The 21501-nt window shown below is 49.2% G+C and overlaps 1 protein-coding gene across 3 annotated transcripts in view; it reads left to right on the top strand.

The window, feature by feature from the left end:
• ITIH2 (inter-alpha-trypsin inhibitor heavy chain 2) overlaps window positions 1-18450 on the top strand; it is a 38995-nt gene extending 20545 nt beyond the window's left edge. The window contains exons 13-21 of one of the 3 annotated variants that reach the window (XM_039519672.1): window positions 784-969; window positions 2650-2789; window positions 3428-3600; window positions 6845-6955; window positions 10743-10856; window positions 11913-12111; window positions 12932-13104; window positions 14885-14996; window positions 18167-18450. In XM_039519672.1, the coding sequence (XP_039375606.1) occupies window positions 784-969; window positions 2650-2789; window positions 3428-3600; window positions 6845-6955; window positions 10743-10856; window positions 11913-12111; window positions 12932-13104; window positions 14885-14996; window positions 18167-18185 (1227 nt within the window). In that variant the 3' untranslated portion in view covers window positions 18186-18450. Of the gene's footprint in view, window positions 1-783; window positions 970-2649; window positions 2790-3427; window positions 3601-6844; window positions 6956-10742; window positions 10857-11912; window positions 12112-12931; window positions 13105-14884; window positions 14997-18037 lie in introns of all 3 variants that reach the window. The other 2 variants (XM_039519670.1, XM_039519671.1) reach the window with 2 other exon arrangements.
• The last annotated feature ends 3051 nt before the right edge of the window (window positions 18451-21501 follow it).

The following is a 21501-nucleotide window of genomic DNA, read 5'->3' as shown; positions in this document are numbered from 1 at the left end:
CCAGCCATGTGAATAACCTAGCTGGAGTCGACATAGCTTAGGCCGATGTACCCCAGTGTCTTCACTGCACTGCGTTGATGGGAGACGCTCTCCCGGTCAACTTACCTTACTCTTCTCAGAGAGGTGGAGTACCGGGATCGACCGGAGAGCGCTCTGCCGTCGATTTAGCAGGTTTTCACTAGACTGGCTAAATCAATCCCTGCTGCATTGATTGCAGCAGCGTCGTAGTGAAGACCAGGCCATAGGGATAAACTCTGAACTGCAAAGTAGGGTTTCTGGAGCTGTGTTCAGGGCTGTCCAGATCCAGGATTTTACTTCAGCCCACCCTATAGAGAAAGAGTCTCGTCATGAAGGCTAAATTCTGATCAATAGAGTTGGAAAGTGCTTGAAGCCTGGGCCCACATCTATAAGCAATAAATAATAAAGGACCAAATCATCAAGTCCTTATTCGTTGACTTCACACCTGCTTTGGGATTTGGGCCCATATGCACCAGTATTCACGCTTCCTTCTGCCTCTGGGTCCTGGAAGAAACTAGGTGTTTGTCATTACAGACTGGGGGCCTGAGTCTTTCCATTGACTTTACTGGGAGCTGTCTTTGTAAATACACAGACATTTCAAGGCCTAATCAAAAGGGGAATTGCATTTCCTGGAAAATAAACTATACGGTCTCGCCCTGTTGGGTTCCAGATTGTCGCCTGTACCTTTTGCTGTCGCGTTAGCATGTCAGCGAGAGTTGAGTCAAACACAACAGCCTCACCCCCCTGTGTCTTTTCCAACTGCAGAAATTCTACAATCAGGTCTCTACCCCACTGCTCAAGAAAGTGGAGTTCAACTATCCTCAGGGTTCGGTGTCAGATGTCACCCAGAACAGTTTCGATAACTACTTTGGAGGGTCGGAGATTGTGGTGGCGGGAAAGGTTGACGCCGACAATGTGCAGCACCTGCAGAGTATTATCACAGCCACGTCAGTGAGTCAGGCTTCCTGGAGAACGCCCGTTCTTGTGGGGCCTTCTCCCCATGAGGGGTAGAATGGGTCATACTATGTGCAGTACCCCAGGCTCTGTGTGGGTTTATGTCAATGGCTGTGGGGTGTCACTTTCCTATCACTATTCCTGTCTTCAGTAGAATCTCCTAATAGTAACACATGGTACCAGACTAGGGTTGCCAACTTTCTACTCGCACAAAACTGAACACCCTTGCCCCGCCCCCGTCCCATCCCTCCTCTGAGAACTGGCCCATGCCCTGCCCCTCTCTGAGGCCCCACCCCCACTCACTCCATCCCCCCTCCCTCTGTCACTTGCTCTCCCCACCCTCACTCATTTGCTCATTTTCACCGGGCTGGCTCAGGGGGCTGGGGTGTGGGAGGGGGTGAGGGCTCTGGTTGGGGGTGCGGGCTCTGGTGTAGTGCTGGAGATGAGGGATTTGGGGTGCAGGAGGAGGCTCCAGGCTGGGGCTGAGATGTTCAGAGTGTGGGAGGAGGCTCTGGGCTGGAGCAGGGGGTTGGGGTGAAGGGTGTGAGGGCTCTGACTAGGGGTGCAGACTCTGCAGTGGGGCTGGGGATGAGGAGTTTGGGGTGCAGGCGTGTGCTCCAGGCTGGGATTGAGGGGTTCTGAGGTCAGGAGGTGTATTGGGGCTAGAGCAGGGGGTTGGGTGCAGGAGGGGATCGGGGTGCAGGCTCCAGGTGGTGCTTACCTCAGGCAGCTCCTGGAAGCAGCAGCATGTCCCCCCTTTCAGCTCCTACATGGAGGCACAGCCAGGCGGCTTCGCTGTGTGCTGCCCCATCTGCAGGCGCCACCACCGCAGCTCTCATTGGCTGCAGTTCCTGGCCAATGGAAGCTGTGGGGGTGGCACCTCGGGAGGAGGCAGGGTGCGGAACCCCCTGGCTGCCCCTACACGTAAGAGCCGGTGGTGGGACATGCCGGCTGCTTCCCAGAGCCACCAGGATCCCTTTTCAACCAGGTCACCGTATACCAGAACAATACTTCACTGTAGGCCGCATCCTTGCTTTCAGCCCCTTCACTGTGCAATCCTCCTCTGCAGCTGGTGGAGGCTCAGTGGAGCCATTCCACAGCAGCTGCTGCTCCCTCTCTGTGGGAGGCAATGGCCAGCAGATGCATTAGCCCTGCTTTGCGAGTGTGCACAAAGTCTCCCTGATGCCCCCACCGGAGATGGGATCCGCCATGTGCAAGGGATGGTCTCACACTTCACAGACTCTCCGGAGCCTGCCCTGCTCGCTCGGCAGAACTCCCCCGGCTCCAGTGCAGGCAGGACCCGGGATGAGCATAGAGGAGAGAGCAGGAGTTTTCCCGTAAGCGGTGCACTGCTCAGCTCCCTCTCCTCTGCCAAGAGCTCTCGACCTCCTTCCTTACTCCCACCCCAAGTAGCACCTATAGCTCCCCTTCTTCCTTGGTAAGTGCAGGGAGAGGTGCAATATACCCCCTTCCCTCAGCCTTACTCATGCTGGCCAACACAGTCCTGTTAGCAGAATCACTTTCTAAATGTGTGGGGGATCAGATTCCTAACAAGAGGGCCCCGGATTTTAAAAATCTGTCTGGGTTCTGATCCAGGGGCAGTCGGGGTGGTGTGATATGACTGCTTCATTTCACCGGCTCACACTGTGCTCTTGGTATCTTCCATTCATCGCTTAGTCAAACGCCGAGCTAGTCCTGGAGACCCTGACAGATGTGGAGGGACTGGATGATTTCCTGAAGAAAGAGCCACATGCCGACCCCAAATTCACTGAGAAGCTGTGGGCCTATCTGACCATCAACCAGCTCCTAGCTGAGAGGTGGGGAGAAATGCTAGACGGGGACTTTTGATAGGGACCTAGCTGACCCGGAAAGGGCCTGGCGGACATCACTGGGCGATGAGGGTTATTGGCATCTCCCAGGATCAGGCCATTTATTGTACAAATGAGGAATATAAATCTAAACCAACGAGCGTGCCACCTTCACACCCTTGGCTCACTCCTTCCCCCTCCTTTCTAATCACTGGCATAAGGTTTTGGTTCAGCCTGTTTGCGACAGAGTCAGTGGTGCCTATCAGGTCTGAACATGGGTTGGGGATTGAATGAATGAAGTTAATGAACAAAGACCGAGAGTAAAAGGATTTGGCTCCTTGTTCTTATAGGTCTTGCTCCATCTCCCATTGAAGTCAACAGCAAGAGCCCCATTGAAATCAGTGGAAATTGGATCAGGCTCTTTGGGTCCAATCCAACGTCCGCTGAAGTCAATGAGAGTCTCACTATTGACTTCAGTGGGCTTTGGATCGGGACTTTAATCTTTGCCATTCACATTCCCTAGGTCCTAGCTGGTTCCTACCTTTCTGATCCCCTTGTTTAGGAAGAACAAGGATCACGGCCTTGAGTTAAGCAGCAGCTGCCCAGCACAGCTGGTAACAAGGGGATCTATTTATTTTTCAACACAGAAACCTGGCCCCCACTGCTGCTTTGAAAAGGAACCTCACCCGATCGATCTTACAGATGTCGCTCGACCACCACATCGTGACGCCTTTCACGGCCATGTTGATAGAGAATCCTGAAAGGAATGAGAGAATGCTGGCAGATTCTCCACAGGACCAAAAAAGAGGCTGTTGTCCAGGTGGGTATCTCCTATCTGACCCATTTGTCAAGCTCTTTCTGGCATTTAAAAAACCTACTTGAAGTGGAAATGAGCTGTTCATTGTCGCTTATGCAGACAAACAAGGTGCACTAAGACAACATACGTTAGTGCTCATGCTGAGATCTGTATTTTAAGGGAAAGGCCCTGGATTAAATGGGCAGTTAAACCATCAGCTTCTTGTAGAGTTAAATTTTCAACATGTCTTTTTTTTGTCGGCGTCACCCTCGGTGGGGACTGACTGCACCACATTTGCCCATTGTGAGCATTTCTGTAAACCTACAACGACACAGTTTTGTTTGTTGTAGGAACAGCTATGTCTATTCCACTGGTTCTCAAACTTTCGCACCGGTGACCCCTTTCACATAGCAAGCCTCTCAGTGCGACACCCCCCCCTATAAATTAAAAACACTTTTTTCTATATATTTAACACCATTATAAACACTGGAGGAAAAGAGGGGCTAGGGGTGGAGGCTGGCAGCTTGCAACCCCCCCGGGTAATAACCTCTCAACCCCCTGAGGGGTCCTGACCCCCACTTTGGGAACCCCGTGTCTATTCCCTGTGCTCCACTGATATAGAGGAGCTGACTGAGTCATGGTGCGGCTGTTTGTGGTCTCTGGAGGACCTCCAAGATGGCTGTGGATAGGTCACAAAAGCACTGGAACTGGAGCTCTCTTAAAGGTAGAGTGTTTTCATTCATTAGTCCTCCAGAGTGCTCCCTTTCCTTTGTTACTGCCCCCATTTTACGGCAGCCTTCCATTGGGCCAAAGGGGGCGGGGCTTGTTTGTCCTGTTAGGGCCTGACCTATCAATGCCCATTGGTGTCAACAGGTGCCTTTCCACTGCTTTCAGTGGGCACTGGTCAGGCTCTTAATTTATTCATTCATCACTGCAAAGCCAACTGATGACAAATCCAGTACTGACTATATTAATAGCCGTTATCAGCAGAGGGCACTCGACTGGGATGCAGGAGTTTAATTCCTGTCTTTGCCACTGACCTGCTGAGTACCTTGGGCAAATCACTTAGTCTCCCTGTGCCTCAGTTTCCCCAGCTGTAAAATGGGGATAATGACACTGCCCCCCCCCGTAAAGCATTATGAGATATGAAGATGAAAAGCGCTAGATAGTTTTATTATTATGTTGTGCTCTTGCTGTTCAGTGATCTGTAATAGTAGTATGTTTTTAATGGAGGAAAATGTCTGAACTGTGGTGAAAATGAGGCACTGAAAACCAAATATTACTCCCTGAGGCTACAGCAAATGGTGATTTATCATGTTAATAAACAGGAGATATTCTGCTAGATTGAGTTGAGAGGGAAGCAACGTATGTAGCTGCCACAGCACGGTCAATTTTGCCTTTCACTTTAGAACTGTTTATAACTATGCAGAAACTCCAGGCCCATCTGTCCTGCATTCTCAGACTGCTGGAAAGATATCAAAAATGTCCTCATCCTACTGCAATCAAATGCGTTTTTTAAGTCTGCAAGATGTTACAGTTGGTTAATTTGTTTTTCTTTTACATTGTAAATCCTCAGCTGAGATCCATGTAGAATGAAAAGATTTTTATTTATACCATGTGCCATAGCTCACCACTTCTACTAAACACGTCTGCGCACCACCACCCATGTCCATTTGCTAAACCTATTCCAATGGGAATTCCGTCTACATTGCATCAGCTGATTACTCCAGGTCATGTTTGCTTTACTTAGTAGGGATGGATGATTGACTTGATATTAACAGTGGGGCCTTTGTTCTTTCAGTGTGCTTACATATTTCCCAGTTACATTAGACATTAAGGGTCAGATCCTGTTGCCATTGAAATCAGGGGCAAAACTCCCGTTGAGCTACGAGGGACCAGGATTTGACCCTAAGAGAGGATGATACCTCACAAGCGCTCTCGCATAGCAGGCCTACACTGACGGCTGTAGAAAATACAGTGTGTTGAAGAAAAAAAATCTTGCACTTACCTGGGATGGACTAGATAGCCATATATACTTTGAATAAGCCAGAATCAACCTAGGTTTAGACTGGCTTCTGCCTTAGGTAGTCCTGTCCCAAACTAGCTTCACAGTCTTTCACCAACATTGAATTCACTCAGTTTTTGTAAAAGATCCGGTTAATTATGTATTTATTATTATGCTATTGTGAGACTAGACTGGATGCTGGATTTTTCCATTGCTTAATATGCAGTAGCATTCATGTGGGGCAAAATTCTGAAGTCCTTGTATAGTTTTTAACTCATTCTTTATCTCAAGCCAAACTCCCATCAAGCTGTACTAGCGGGAGTTTTGCCTGAGTAACAACCGAGTAAGCTCTGACTTAGGGTGAGTCTGTACAAAATAACCTCAGTACTTATTTCTCGCATGCCTAAAGGCTAAGGAAGGTGCTTAACCACAGCACGTGCTGAAGAGCTTTGCCTAATCGGGGCCTATTCATGTGAGTAATGGTTAACGGATCAGGCCCTACGTTTCAAAAATAGGCTCACACCGAGCACATTAAGGGCTTGTCTTCTTGAATATTTAATTCACAGCAAAGTGGGGTGTGACTCTACCCCGCACTAGCCTGCCAGGCGCTTAGCAGTGTAGCTGCAGGATCATGGGTAGCGGCGGCAGCAGCACGGTGGCTTAACCGTGTCAGGTATGTACCCAGCGGTTCCAGGTGCGTTTGTACTTGGCACAGCTAAGCCAGGCCTCTGCTGCTGCCCATACTACCACGGCTACACTGCTATTCATGCTCGCGCCAGCTCGAGGAGAGCTAGAGCAAGTATATGTACGCGAGCAGGAGAAATCACACCTTCATCGCGTTAGCTATGCGTTGCCAGCTCATAGTGTAGCCACAGCCTAAGTGTCTGCGCAGACCCCTTAACAGACACTAACAGTTTCTTAGTGCACTTTGTTCTATCCTGAAATGGGACTAGATCAAAGCACACTGAGGAGCTGTTAGTGCACGTCAGCAGGGTCCACATGTACACCCTGTGCCGCAGCCTAGTGTGGGATAGATTCACACCCCAGCTTGCCATGGACAAAATCTTCATGTAGGCAAGTCCTTAATTGTAAATCGGCCAGATTCTGATCTCAGTTACACCCGAGTAAATCTGGCATAAGTGTCCTGCAGTAAATTGGATCAGAATCCCGATCATTGTGTGCTAAAGTAAAAATGATGACAATTCTTTATCAGTGCCGCCATTTTTACTAATTTCCAATGTCATGTAACCTCTTCACAAACAGGTACTTTAAGTGTGGTCTCCAATGGCCTTGATAAGTCCATCCCACCCTGGGCGAAATCCCTACCTACGACAAGGCCTACATTAGCTCTCGAGGGTCCTCGCATAACCTCAGGTAAAAGACGGTGGGCTGTCTGCAGGGGCAGCTCCAGGCACCAGCGCAGCAAGTGTGTGCCTGGGGCGACAAGCCGTGGGGGGCGGGCTGCTGGTCGCTGCGAGGGTGGCAGTCAGTCCCACGGTTTCTGTGGTAATTCGGCGGCGGGTATGCCAAAGGCACGGGACCGGCGGACCTCCCGCAGAACCGCCGCCAAATCCACGGGACCGGGGTGGACCTCCCGCAGAAACGTGGCTGACTGCCGTGCTTGGGGTGGCAAAAAACATAGAGCCGCCCCTGGCTGGCTGCTTTCCTCCCTCTTGCTTTGCTTGGTACAGCTCTTGTATACAAAGGCTACGGGTTATGGGCGGGGAGAACAGAGCAACGGCGGAAGAAGCCAAATGGCCCATTTATCCATAGCACTGCCTGCTCTCCATTCAACTAGGGACCATCACTGCATTGCATTGGTTTTGACGGTCCATTTCCCCCACCCACTTTCAGAGGTCACTGGCCTCCACTGGTAGAGGCCCACGTTCCAGTTTGAGAGCAGTTCAAAATAGCCCCATATGCTCTCAAGAGGGGGCCTCAGTCTGGATACAGATTTGGCCCTGAATCTGAACTTGCCCATAGTGAAAAGGCAGAGAAAACCCAAATATTTGTTGCATGGCTGCTACAGAAGGAGAATTTCAACACCTCATTTCTTCACTTTGATGCTGCTCTGTGATTGTTCTCAGCACCCAGGTCACAAAGATTTGGGCCTACATATTCTAAAGCAGGGATTGGCAACCTCTGGTACTTGGCCCATCAGGGAAATCCGCTGGCAGGCTGGGACGGTTTGTTTACCTGCAGCATCCACAGGTTCGGCCAATTACAGCTCCCACTGGCCGCGATTCGCCATTCCAGGCCAAAGTGGGCTGTGGGAAGCAGCGGCCAGCACATCCCTCAGTCCACGCTGCTTCCCGCAGCCCCCATTGGTCTGGAACGACAAACCATGGCCAGTGGGAGCCGCGATCGGCTGAACCTGCGGACGCTGCAGGTAAACAAACTGGCCTGGCCCGTCAGCGATTTCCCTGATGGGCCGTGTGCCAAAGGTTGCCGATCCCTGTTCTAAAGCATCCAGTAATTCTGGATGTCTCCAAGCTAGAATCAGTAGGGCCCGATTTTCAAGTCAGCAGCCACTGTGCGTGCTCAACCCCTCTGAAAAATCTAGCTCTAAATGACCCGCACTGGGCACCAAAAAAAATCCAAAATGAGAGGCTGTTTTTGCAGTTTAGGCCCAAGTCTAAATGGCATGGTGCTGAGACTAGCGGAGCCCTGTCTATGCTAGCATGGAAATTGAAACTAGCACCAGTGCTGAAAAACAAAACGCCAAATGCGCTGGGGAGATGTATTTATTTAGCACTGATTCGTGTGCAAGGTAGGACTTTATTTGTCTGGTCAAAACCAGGCACCTCTTGTACTGGTAAACAAGGGGGCTTGCCCCCCAGTGGATTTAATCAACCAAGGGGCATGGTAGAGTCTCCATCACTGACCATTGTTAAACCAAGGGTGGCTGCTTTTCTAAAAGATCTGCTCTAGGAATTATTTAGGGGAAGTTCTATGGCCCATGCTATACAGGAGGTCAGCCGACCTGATCACAGTGGTCCCTTCTGGCCTTGGAATCCATGAATTTGAAGCTGATGAATAAAGGTGCGTTGCCCTAACTCTGTACAGAGAGATTTCCCAACTGCCCTGAGTTTGCTTTTGGGATGGGGAGCACTGGGTACATTTTTGCTTTGGTCAAACAGACCTCATATGCTCCTCTGGTGGCTCCACTGGAGAACAAGAGTCGACCATTGCTACCAGCTAACACAGCAATTCCAGTAGCCAAAGCAATAGAGGCCAGTGCTCTCAAGTTCAAACCCTACTCATAATCCATGCAGAGGGTCATTACAGACACCCCAAAGTTACCCTCAAAATATCCATGGCGCCATTGTATTGCACCCAGATAAGAAGTGATCCACCAGGCTTCTAAAGAACCACTAATGTGTTTTAAAGGTGAATGGACAAAGCCCTAGAAAGTATACGCTAGGGGATAATCATGAGGATGGATTTGATGATCTAATGGGTCTTCCCTGCCATCTGCCACTGGGAGTCAGTCCAGCGGACTCTCTTTCTGGCTCATCTGTAGTAGCTAATGCAACATTATTTCCAGAGTTAATTCCCATTGTAAATGACAGCATGAATATTGTGTGGTAGATAAGGATCTCTGGATTCTCCGAAGGCTGCTGGGTCTTGTTAACACTTGGGTCGCTGCCATGATTTAATGTTTAACTTACACAAACGATCTGGGAGAGCCATTGTCTGCAATCGCTTAATAGCAATGCAGACATATGCAACAGTAACCGTCAGCCCCCCTTTGAAGGCATGCTCGGTGGTGAGGCCAAGGGGTAATCTTAAACTTTGACATAGTTAAACTTACTATTTTGGAAAGGAAAAAAATGAGCAAGAGAGTCCAGCTCCTGGCTCAGGTTGTTCTCTGCACTGGCAATTCTTTGCATTATTCTGTATTTAGGGGCTTGCTCCTGCTCCTGTTGAAGTCAATGGCAAAACTCCCATTGGCTTGAATGGCGGGGGGGAGGGGCGAGGATCAAGCCATTAGTCAGAATAAGGACATAGGATGTAGAGATGGGTCCCAGCTCTGAAGTTCGGATTTAGAGCTGAACTTTGCCCCCAGCTGATTGGGGGGCAGAGTGAGGGGGTTCAGCTGTGGGCTTCTGGATCAGCCCCATCTCTAGCATTACCTGCTGGATACAAGCTCTTTAAAAGAAGGAAGCTCAGACTCTCACATTCACAATGTAGCACATGGTGTTTTCCAGCTGGCAGCTCATCAGTTAACCCTGTAACTCAATGCAGTGAGTTAGACGCCGAGGCTGGGAATGCAGCGTCCTCTCCTTAAAAGAATGAGACTTTGTCACAGCTCTGGGAGTGCTGACAGGCCCCTCCAGCTGCACAGACACTGAAAAATCCTTAGCTTGCCCACATCTACCAAAGTAGGGGGTCTAGATGACACAAATAGAATTAAATAGTTCACTTTTTTGTTTGCAAGGGATGGGGCCCTTGGCTCCCACTCCCTGAGTCCCTTTAGTATGGTCTCAGATTTGGGGTGGAAGGTAGTGGTGCCAACTGCCTAGTGGGTCATCCTGCGGTTTGCCAAACCTACCTTTCCTGGCCAGTATACCAGCATTGGCTCCTTGTAGACTTAGAGTGTGGCTGGTAAATGGCCTTCCCGGGGGCAGTACCCTGGAAGGCTCCCAGGAGTCTCCCCTGGGAGCAGTAGAGCTGCCATCTGCTGTCTCCCAAGGCTGGCCAGCAACTGCTGGGAACGTCCTGCTTTTAAGCCTTTATTCCACTTTTGACATGGCTGACAGGACCAGCAGGGCAGATCCAACCTTGCCCAGAGCTGCTCTTTAACCCCTTCATCACCAGTGCAGGGTTTATACACCCCATCACAGACCTATGGGGATTTTTGGTTCATTTAAAAAAAATGTAACAGGCCTATGTAAAGATTGCTTGGGAATTTCCCCATCTATCAAAAGTGGATACTACTACTTATTCCTTCCCCAGGGGTGTTGAGGGATAATTGGTTAACTTTGTAGAGTGGAAGCACTTTGAAATCGGCGAATGAAAGTAGCTGTGCTTATCTATGTGCATAGGTAGTGAACTAAATGTATAGAGCAGTGAGGAAACACTGTTCAGATCTCATACAAGTAATCACACCACTACTTTCATTTTGTTTTTTTATTCCCCACTTATTTTTGTACCTTAGTTGACAATGACCCACATTTCATCATCCATCTGCTAAAGATCCAGGAAAACATCTGCTTCAATATTGACTCAGAGCCTGGAAATATCCTGAACTTGGTTTCAGATCCTGATTCTGGTAAGAGAACATGAATAGCTTTCATTTATATAGCACTATGCATCCTAAAGAATCTGAAAGGCCATGGTTTGGGGAAAGGAATATGTTCCAGGTTCATTGTGATGATTCTTGCTGTCAGTTCTAATCAAGCCAATTTTCCTCTGACCTAAGATGGAGTTCAATGCAGCTACCCCTAATTTATGTAGATGTAAATGAAATCAGCATTAGAGCACACTCAAGTTGCAGAACAAGTTTGCTGGGCTTAATCTCAATAATGTGAATACTAAGTCGGAGCATGGTATCAGTTCCCTGGAAACTGGCGTGATGCTTGTAATGTTCTCTACATAACACTGACATTAAGCAATCTACAGGGAAACTTCTTCCTACATACTTGGCTTCCCAGTATTGCTCTTTGCCTGTCAAAGCTGGCAGTCTTCTCTGTCTGGATTGTGGTTTTGAACAGGTAACTTTCCATCAGCAACTCAGTACAGTCCCTAGCCTGCCAGCTGGCACTGGACTGAGCAATGGGTGAGCCTGGGCAGTTAGATGAAAATAGAAAAAGCTCACACCTTCTTACAACCCTGGCTGCTACCATGTTAGGAAATTCAAGCGAGCACCATAACATGCCTACGTGGTCGTGATCAGCTGGTAAATTGCAGTGATTACACAAGCAAACTCTTTGGCTCACTTGCAGACAATAGAATTAATGATATCTAATGTGTTCCATTAACGCTGATCTATAGGACAGACATGGATAGACTTCTGCAGGTGCACCAAGAATATCTTATCCATTCCACTGGAAACCTGCCGCTGTGGGGCTGCGTTTCTTTCATTTGCACTTTCAGTTGAGCACAAAGAAGAAAGCAGCGGGAGAGAGAGAAAGGAAAAAAGAAGTCATTTTTGGGGCCAAGCAGGAAACTAAATTAATAACTAAGTCCAAAAACTGTGCATTGGGAAGTGGCCTTCTCTGCTCAAAACACTTTAGGTTTTATGATTTGTTTGTCTTCTATGACTTGAACAAGTCTCTGGATTACATGGCAAACTCATGGAAAACATCACATCCTCTACTTTTCATAGGGATCGTGGTCAACGGGCAGCTCACTGGGGCCAAGAAGCGTGAGAATACAAAACTGAGCACCTATTTTGGCAAAATTGGATTCTATTTCAAAAACAAAGGCTTGAAAGTAGAGATCAGCACAGAGATGATCACCCTGAAAGACGGATCTTACAGCACCGCGCTGTCTTGGTCCGACACAGGAAGCATCATTCGGAAAAGGTAAGAGGAGGCGCATTTCCAATGTACTTTGTGGAAACGATTTGGAATGTATCGATCCCTGTGGATCTGAGGGCAAGAATTACCCCTGAACATCCCTGGGGAAATGAGCCTGGCTTGGCTTTCTAGTCCTTCCTCAAAATGAAGACAACAATGTCCTGGTTCAGCCACTGAGCAGCCATATGTGTCGAAGTAGCGCAGTCGTCACTGTGGCTAGAGATGCTAATATTTCTTATTTGTTTTGTAGTAGAATTCAGGGACCCAATCAGGGATCAAGCCCCCACTGTGCTAGGCGCTGTACAAACACAAAACAGAAGGACTGTCCCGACCCCCAAACAACTTACAGTCTAAGTATAACAGGGGGAAATGGATGGATGCAACAAACTAATGGGGACAGCACCAGGAAATAATAGCAATGAGTGTGATAAGCAGTGGGCTCGACAATGAAGCCATTATGAACAGTTTATGTTTATGAATAATTAAGGCACCTTGATCTTTTTTGTATTGACCCTACATTGCCATAGTGAATGAGCCCGGTGCTAGGCAGTAGGAACTTGTGAGTTCTCATCTTGACTCTGCCACTGAATTTGCTATATAGAGCTGGGCAACTTCTCTGCCTCGGTTTCCAAATGTGAAAAAGGAGAGGGTTATCACACTCACCCTTGTACGGATTTGTTGGGCGGTAATGAAAGCTCTGTAAATCCTCATTAAAAACTGGGACTCATTGGGTACCGCATTCTTCACACAACATTGTGCACAACAAGCGAAGTGCCTCAGCTGAACCAAGGACACGGCTCTCATTTCTGTTTTGTGCTTCCACTAGGCTGCTTGTGTCTGTGAAGAAAGACCGCAGTGTCACTATCACCGTGGACACGGAAATGTCCTTCATGGTTTTGCTTCACCGCGTGTGGAAGAATCACCCGGTCAACGTTGATTTCTTAGGGATCTACATTCCCCCTACAAACCGGTTCTCACCCAGCGCACATGGGCTGATAGGTAAAGCCGTGCGGCCGGGTGGATCTGCAGGAGGAGGGACCTGATTCTATTGCTTTTGGCTAGAACTCTGTGTGCTGGGGAAGAAGGAAATCATCAACGAGAGGAGAAAAAAAATCCCATATCTAGAATAGTCGTGTTTAACTTTCCATCAAAATAATGAATTGGCTTTCCCATGAGAAATCTTCCTTTAGGACCTGCATGGTTCTTCAGCTAACAACATTCAAACACTGGGCCAAATCCACCACTGGTGTAAGTGGGGGTAGCTCCATTAAAGTAAATGGAGCTATGCTGATTTACAGGAGCAGAGGATTGGCTCCCTGTATTTTAGGGCCAAATTCTGCCCTCATTTATGCCAAGACCAGCAGTGTGGTCAGCAGGTGGCCTTTCATATCTACTTGACTTCCAGAGCTCAACGCTCAGTTTTATGATAGTGCATCAATAGTCACAGGGCATATAATGAGATAAGGCCCCTTCTCCAAAGGCATTACGATCCGAACAGAGGACAGAAAAAAGGTCTAGACAGTATTTGGTCCTGCCATGAGGGCAGGGGACTGGACTCGATGACCTCTCGAGGTCCCTTCCAGTCCTAGAATCTATGAAAGTAATAGCGCAGTTAGGTATGTTAGTTCCAAGGTGATTTTAATTATTTACTTGCTGCCACTTAATATGAGACACCATAGAAGGTGTGACCAAGTCAGTGGATAGACTTAGCCATCCAGACAGACTTTTCTTTGTACATCAGCGGATGGTCAAAACCCCAGTTCGGTGCTTCTGTGCAGGGGCGGCTCCAGGCACCAGCACGCCAAGTGCGTGCTTGGGGCGGCAAGCCACGGGGGGGGGGCGCTTTGCTGGTCGCCATGAGGGCGGCAGGCAGGTTGCCTTCGGCGGCATGCCTGCGGAGGGTCCGCTGGTCCCGCGGCTTCGGCGGACCTCGTGCAGGCTGCTGCCGAATCCGTGGGACCGGGGACCTCCCACAGGCAAACCGCCGAAGGCAGCCTGCCTGCTGTGCTTGGGGCGGCAAAATACCTAGAGCCGCCCCTGCTTCTGTGCAACTATGCGACTCCCCAAACCCAGCATGAAGCATGTGAAAACCAAAGAGAAATCATTCTCGGTCCCCAGCGTTCAATTGTGGAATGAATTTGTAGAATAAGTCAGGCTGATCTGGAGTCTGACCACTTGCAGGGCGTCTGCTCCGTGACCAAGCCTCCCCACCACAGCCAATTGGTTAAGGGAGAGTAGAAGAAGAAAGAATTAACGACCCCCCACATCCCCCCACACCTCACAGCTATGTTTTTCCCTAGCAGAGTCCCCTCTCTCAGGGAAGGGGGAAGAGCGGAAGACTCCTGATACCTACTGGAGATCTTGCCCTCTGCGAATCTAATTTACCTGACAACCATTTCCATACCACAGTAATGGGGGATGCCCTGAGATGGAAGGGTTCTTTCCTGTGCAGGTCACCTTTAAAAACAATACAAAACAAAAACACACCCTCACCCTTTTTAAAATTCAAGAATCCCTAGGAAAGTTCCACAGCAGAACAGAACTAGTCAGCATGAGCTTGCCTTACTGATCTTCCCAGCCCCGCTCTGCTTATGCAGAATCAGTCAGCTGGCTCTAAAGCAGAGCGCCTATCTCCACAATGTGGAAGATCCCAGCACATTACAAAGACCAATTTTGCATGCTTGGGATTGTTGATTTTTAAAATGTGCCACACGACGGCTTAAAATGCGATGGCTGAAGGCCATGACATGCAAGCAGTTTTAACCTTCTCTTTGGCCAGGCCAATTCATGTCTGAACCAGAAGTGCATATCTTCAATGAAAGACCCAGTCAGGATCCAGAGAAACCAGAAGCAACCATGGAAGTGAAAGGACACAAACTTACTGTCACCAGGTAGGAATTCTGAACAAACTCAGCCAAGAAACATATCAGGCCCTAAAATGTTTGGTAACCTCCCTTCTGAATGTAGTCGATGAAAATATCTTTAATGACATAGTCATTCGCTAACAATGACTTCTTAACCCCCCTCCCAACATTTCCTCTCCTTTTAAGTAAAGCATGTTTTTTTCCTAACTGTCAGCACAGCAGACCCAATACAGCACTGAAAGTCAAGCTGGGTTCTTTCGTGTTTGTGTATCACTGCTAGTAATAAAAACCCGCTGACTAAATTCTGCCCTTCATTACAACTATGGAACCCCCATTGCCTATGTCCTCCAAAGTCTTGGTTGGTCAGTCAGCTACATGATGTACTCTCTGCACTACGGGGTCCATGGAAACCCCTCTGTGCTGCTGCGAATACATGGCTGTGGCAGGACGTGCTGGGTGAGAGCCAAGGAGCAGCTACTCTGTGCACTGGATTTCACCTTGAATATTAGTTCAGAAAGTAATGCTGGTCTCAGGAGGAGATTAGCGCAGTGGGAGAGCTAATGGCAGCATGACTCCTCAGTGGACTGTATTGCAAGTAGGGAGGCCAGGGACTTCTGAACAGTAAGAATAGAGCAGGATTTCGTTATGAATCCGCTGCTTTTAGGCTATGCCAACTCAGCAGGAAACCTCTGCCCAGCTTTTAGGAGGAAGCATGGTGGGAACGCTGCAGGTTTCAGCTTGAAGTTCATGAAGACAGCTTTGTGGGGATTTTTCCCAGGCAGGGTAGCCACTGCACTTTGCTCTCTGGAGCTTCCTGTGGGACCTCTGCATGTGATGCAATGTTTTTCAAACAGAGGAAAGCGGCACTGGCACAAACTTACACACATTGCAAAGCCTGTCAGTTATATCCTTTACCTTCCCGGGGGAAACAAGACAGGGGCATGCCTCTTCAGGAGTCAGAAATACCTACAGTTCTCCCAACTAGTACAGCTTTATACCTCGCTTGCGAGTGAGAATACATGTGCTCTGAACAAGGTATCCCAAATCCAGCAAGGAATGCAGAAGGGAACACAGTCCCTACAGAGCAGGAACTCACAACAAAGGGCCAGATCCTAGGAGATCCAACACCCCATGGAAATCCACTAGCTATGCCCGTACTGTTACCATCCTAGGCAGATGGATGCGGAGATCTCTGCCTCATACTGGTGATGGCAGAGTTGTCCTATGCAGCAGACCCACAACTTTCGGCCCTAGCTTATTCATTTAGGGCCCAGTTGTGCCAACCTTATTTGTTGTAATCAGCGGGACTGTGGGTGTAGTAAGGTACTATTCAGTGTGCTCCAAGGTGGCACAACTGGGTCCTTACTCCACCCTCAAAGATACGGACTTCACCTACTGGCAGAACACACCTGGCCAGTTGGTTTCCTACATTCTCCCTGCTCTTGCCACTTCTGAAGCTTTGATAGCAGCCCATACATTACACTGGGGTTTGAAGCTTATTTTTCATGGGAATGAAACATAAAAGGACAGCAAAGACTCTCCATGTAGCATATGGGGGGCGGGGGAAGATATGGAAATCCTACTCCATAGGATTCTTCAGGTTGAGTATCTTCCAGCCAGCATAGACAGTGCTCCTCCGCACAGGTGGTCTGCATCATCAGGGCCTGATTCTGACTCTCATGTAGTATCATATTCCGCAAATAGTCCCTCTGGAGTCAATGGAGCTACTTGTGGAGAGGTATTACCTAATGTAAGGGTGTCAGACTCTGGCTGTCAGTGAGCGGACTGGCTTACTGCAGCTCCACTTCCAAAAGCCACAGTTCATGTGACTTTTCTCACTAGTCCTTTTAAGTGGGTGAGGTGGCATCAAACATGTGCTGCCTCCACGCTCAGCCCCCAATGGCAGCTGAAATACACCCCTCACAGAGGCAGGTACAATCGCACAGCTTCGGTTACTACTACAGCTTGCAGTCTGGTTTGTGTTATGCTTTTATGGAGGTAGGAATCTTCTATCATTCAGATGGAGTGGCCGGATGATCAGCCCTAGGTGCATGCAGGCAACTCCTGCTAACAGGGCCGCCCAGGGGGGGGGCAAACGGGGCAATTTGCCCCGGGCCCCGGGCTTCGCAGGGGCCCCCAAGAGAACAGCTGAGGCTCCCGCCTCCGCCCCTCTCCTGGAGCCCTAGCGCATTAAGCGGCGTCCTCAGACAGCGCCGCAGCGTGTCTCCGCCGGGGCCCCTGAGCCCCGCCCCGCTCAGAGCCGCGTGGGGAGCGTGCGGGGCTGCGAGCTCCGGGCTGAGCTCAGCTCCCTCCGCTCAGCGTGAAGCTCGCAGCCCCGCCCCCTCCCCACGCGGCTCGGAGCGGGACGGAGCTCAGGGGCGGCTGTCGGGCGAGGCGCTGAGGCTCCAGGTGAGGGGGGAGCCGGGGGTAAGCGGCTGGGGCCAGGGGGGTTGGCTAAGGGGCAGGGAGTCCTGGGGACAGTCAGGGCACAGGGAGGGGGCGGTCAGGGAATGGGGGGGTGGATTGTGGGTGTTCTCGGGGGGGTGGATTGGGTCAGGGCCGCCCAGAGGGGGCGGGGCAAGAGGGCGCAGGAGCTTCTTCGCTCCTGGTCTTCGCCGGCCGGGGGTCCTTCCGCTCCGGGGCGGAAGGACCCCCCACTGGCGAATTACCGCCGCAGCGGGACCCGCCGCAACATGCAGCCCAGTCTTCGGCGGTAATTCGGCGGCGGGGGGCCCTTCCGTTCCGGGACCCGCCGCCGAAGTGCCCCGAAGACCCGCGGCGGGGACACCCCCGCTGCCGCCGCCGAAGACCGGGCTGCACTTCAGCGGCGGGTCCCGCTTCGGCGGTAATTCGGCGGCGGGGGGTCCCCGCCGCGGGTCTTCGGGGCACTTCGGCAGCGGGTCCCGGAACGGAAGGGCCCCCCGCCGCCGAAGACCCCGGGCCCCTGGAGTCCTCTGGGCGGCCCTGCCTGCTAAAGTCAGACTATTGATATTCAGGCCCTATTGCTGCATTACCGTGTCTACTTGTACCATCACCACCCATCCTCTTTGTTGCTCTCTTTATTGCAGTGGGTTGCAGAAGGACTACAGGACAGACCAACTGTTTGGAACCAATGTGCACTGCTGGTTTGTCCACAACAGTGGGAAGGGTTTCATTGACGGCCACTATAACGATTATCTTGTTCCCCACCTGTACAGCTTTCTGAAGAACCCCTGAACGGCTACAGGCTCAACCAATTTGTAAAGAAAAAAAAATCCCCCCCAGACAAATATTCAGACTCCTTAGTGTTCCCAGTGTAACAAAGCGGGTGAATATAATGAAAGGTGGCTAGCAGGTATCTAACTTAAGGGGCCATTGCTCCATGAAAGAGTGTTTCAAAGTGAAGTATGATGTGGTAAAACACAGCAGGTAGCTTTTCTGTATGTAATGAATATAAACATGTTTAAAAGCTTGTTATAATAAAGCTACTTGTTGGAATCGAGTTGTCTCCTCCCTGCAATGTCTGATTTGGGTTGCTATCACTCGATTGACTATTTCAACTAAAAGATTTTTCAGAAGGCTTGTAAAAGTGATGCAAAGGTATATTCTCTCTCTCTCGTAGTTACGGCAATCAAATACAGAACAATATTTAGTGCTTCCATACCACTTCACATCAGCTAAACACTGCAAACTAGCTAAAGTGGCCACCGTTAAAGAATTATGTCAATTTCAGTTTTCATACACAAGAATATAAATCAGGTAACTGAGGGAGAAGGTTGTGCTCCAACTACAGAAAATCACCAGCACAGAAAGCTTCACTCCTATCAATTGGGCTTCTATCACCACAGACATCCTTTCCATTTAACTGAAGCACAGCCATTTCTAAATGTGCTTTCTGACTAAAGAAATAAACTACTCATGGGCAATGGAATTGGGCTGGGCTTTCATTTCAACATGGAAACAGGTGCCTCGTACAAGTCAGCGTAGGCAATACCAATTTTATTTAATGCATACAAAATATTGGAACTACAGAAACAAACCTAAATTCACACATGCGCTGCAATATTAACCAATTAAAATTCACAGTGAAGATGTCAGTCATGTTGCACAGAAATATAACCTAGACTTCCCTCTGGAAGATATCAAGGGGAGTTCCCCACACAAAAGAGAAATGCCACAATTCAGTAAATGGAAATACTGTAAAAGCATCAAGTATTTCAAAAGCCAGCTTTGAAAATCCTCTTAAATATGCATATTATTATTTAGTAAATGTGCGAGTCCAGCTTCAAAACGGAGGAGTGGACCATTTGGACTCAAGGAATGAGGGTAGAGAGCCCAAAAAATTTTTTTTAAATTGGTACCCAAAGTTAGGCTCCCAAATTGGTATTTAAGCACCTAAATCAGTATTTCTCAAACTGAGGTTGCTGCTTGTGCAGGGAAAGCCCCTGGAGGGCTAGGCCAGTTTGTTTACCTGCCCCGGCCGCAGGTGTGGCCAATCGCGGCTCCCACTGGCCTCAGTTCACTGCACCAGGCCAATGGGAGCTGCTGGAAGTAGCACAGGCTGAGGGACTTACTGGCCACCACTTTCATTTCATAGAATCATAGAAGATTAGGGTTGGAAGGGACCTCAGGAGGTCATGTAGTCCAACCCCCTGCTCAAAGCAGGACCAACACCAAGTAAATCATCCCAGCCAGGGCTTTGTCAAGCTGGGCCTTAAAAACCTCTAAGGATGGAGATTCCATCACCTCTCTAGGTAACCCATTCCAGTGCTTCACCACCCTCCTAGTGAAAGAGTGTTTCCTAATATCCGACCTAGACCTCCCCCACTGCAACTTGAGACCATTGCTTCTTGTTCTGTCATCTGAGAACAGCCAAGCTCCAGCCTCTTTGGAACCTCCCTTCTATTCTGCAGACTAAATAGCCCCAGTTCCTTCAGCCTCTCCTCATAAGTCACGTGCCCCAGAACCCTGATCATTTTCATTGCCCTCCGCTGGACTCTCCAATTTGTCCACATCCCTTCTGTAGTGGGGGGGACCAAAACTGGATGCAATACTCCAGGTGTGGCCTCACCAGTGCCAAATAGAAGGGAATAATCACATCCCTCAATCTGCTGGCAATGCTCCTATTAATACAGCCCAATAGCATCTATACAGCAGTTCCTCATGTAGTCTCCAGTTAGCTAATAAACCTTAAGTTAATTTACTAAAGAATTGGCCAACACTGTTGTCTTTGGTGTTACTTCCAGCAGCTCCCATTGGCCTGCAGTGGCGAACCACAGCCCGTGGGAGCCACGATCGGCCAGACCTGCAGCCGGGGCCGGTAAACAAACCGGCCCGGCCCGCCAGGGGCCTTCCTTGCACAAACGGTGACACCAGTTTGAGAAACACTGGCCTAAATAGATGACCTGATCTACAAAAGTGCTGAGTGTCCAAAAGCTTCCATCGAGGTTAATGAGAGAGCTCAGTGCTTTTGAAATCAGTTCACATAATTAGGTTCCTGAAGCCCAACTTCAGGTACCCTTCTCTCCACCTCTGCCCAGTCTTGGCCAGGTTCTCTTGAAATTATTCCTTGCTTTACTCCATTGCAGCATGGGGCCTTGATCAAGTCATTTTCCTTTCTGTACTTTAGCTTCCTGTCTCTAAAACAGGGATGTCACCGCCGGGCTAGCTCTCCGCCACGCTGGGAGGAATAAAGAGTTTTGAACAAGTGGGAAGTATCGTTTTATGTAAAACTTTCTTAAAACAAACTCAGCTGCAACAGTTTTTTTTAAAGCCACTTTTTGTTACTGCTCTGCAGTGCATCACCTCTATTCCTGCAATCAAAAGGAGCCATTTTATCTGCAACTGCAATGCTATCTCAGAAACAATTCATTGCAGTGGATGTATGAAAAATCCTGCAATCTACTATTTCACCGACGGGGGTCCCCTTGAGACCACAAATTCAACAGCATGCAAGACAGTGAGAGTGCCTCTTATTACTAACATGGTGCCCAGAACTTTCAGGTTGCTCAGATAGAGGCAGAGCTAATGCACACATCAGCACAGCATCCTGCACTGTCTAACCATTAGACTAGAGAAAGAAGGAGATTTGCTTGTTAATCAAGAACACCACAGTCAGATCTTTTCAAGGAAACTCACTCAGCCTAAAACTACTGAGGCAAGAAAGAGCAGGTTAGATATTTTTATTTTAATCAAGACTAACACTGGATTCTCCAGCCAACCTACCCCAACCCCCGCTGAACACTGTCCCCAGTGTTCTCCGCTGTAAACGAGCCCTGGCAGCCTCTAACCCCCCAGAATATGCTACCAGCAGCAGCTCCAGCACAAGCCAAGGAGAATCCAATACTACCGCCCCACCCCTCTCCAAACCAGTCAGATGTGCTCTGGGCACCAGCCCCCCTCATTTCCTGTCTGTAACATCATTAGGAAACAGATTGTTGCTCTAGTTCCTATTATTCCCCCACTGCATCCCCATCCTTCTGCCCAGCCACATTCACACCTTTACCTCTTCACTTCCATCCTCTCACCCAATTACCCAGCCTCTCCCCACCCC

Source organism: Mauremys reevesii, linkage group 1 (genome assembly GCF_016161935.1).
Source record: "Mauremys reevesii isolate NIE-2019 linkage group 1, ASM1616193v1, whole genome shotgun sequence".
Lineage (NCBI taxonomy): Eukaryota > Metazoa > Chordata > Testudines > Geoemydidae > Mauremys > Mauremys reevesii.
Note: the sequence above shows the minus strand (reverse complement) of the source record. Positions and strands in the feature narration are given on the sequence as shown.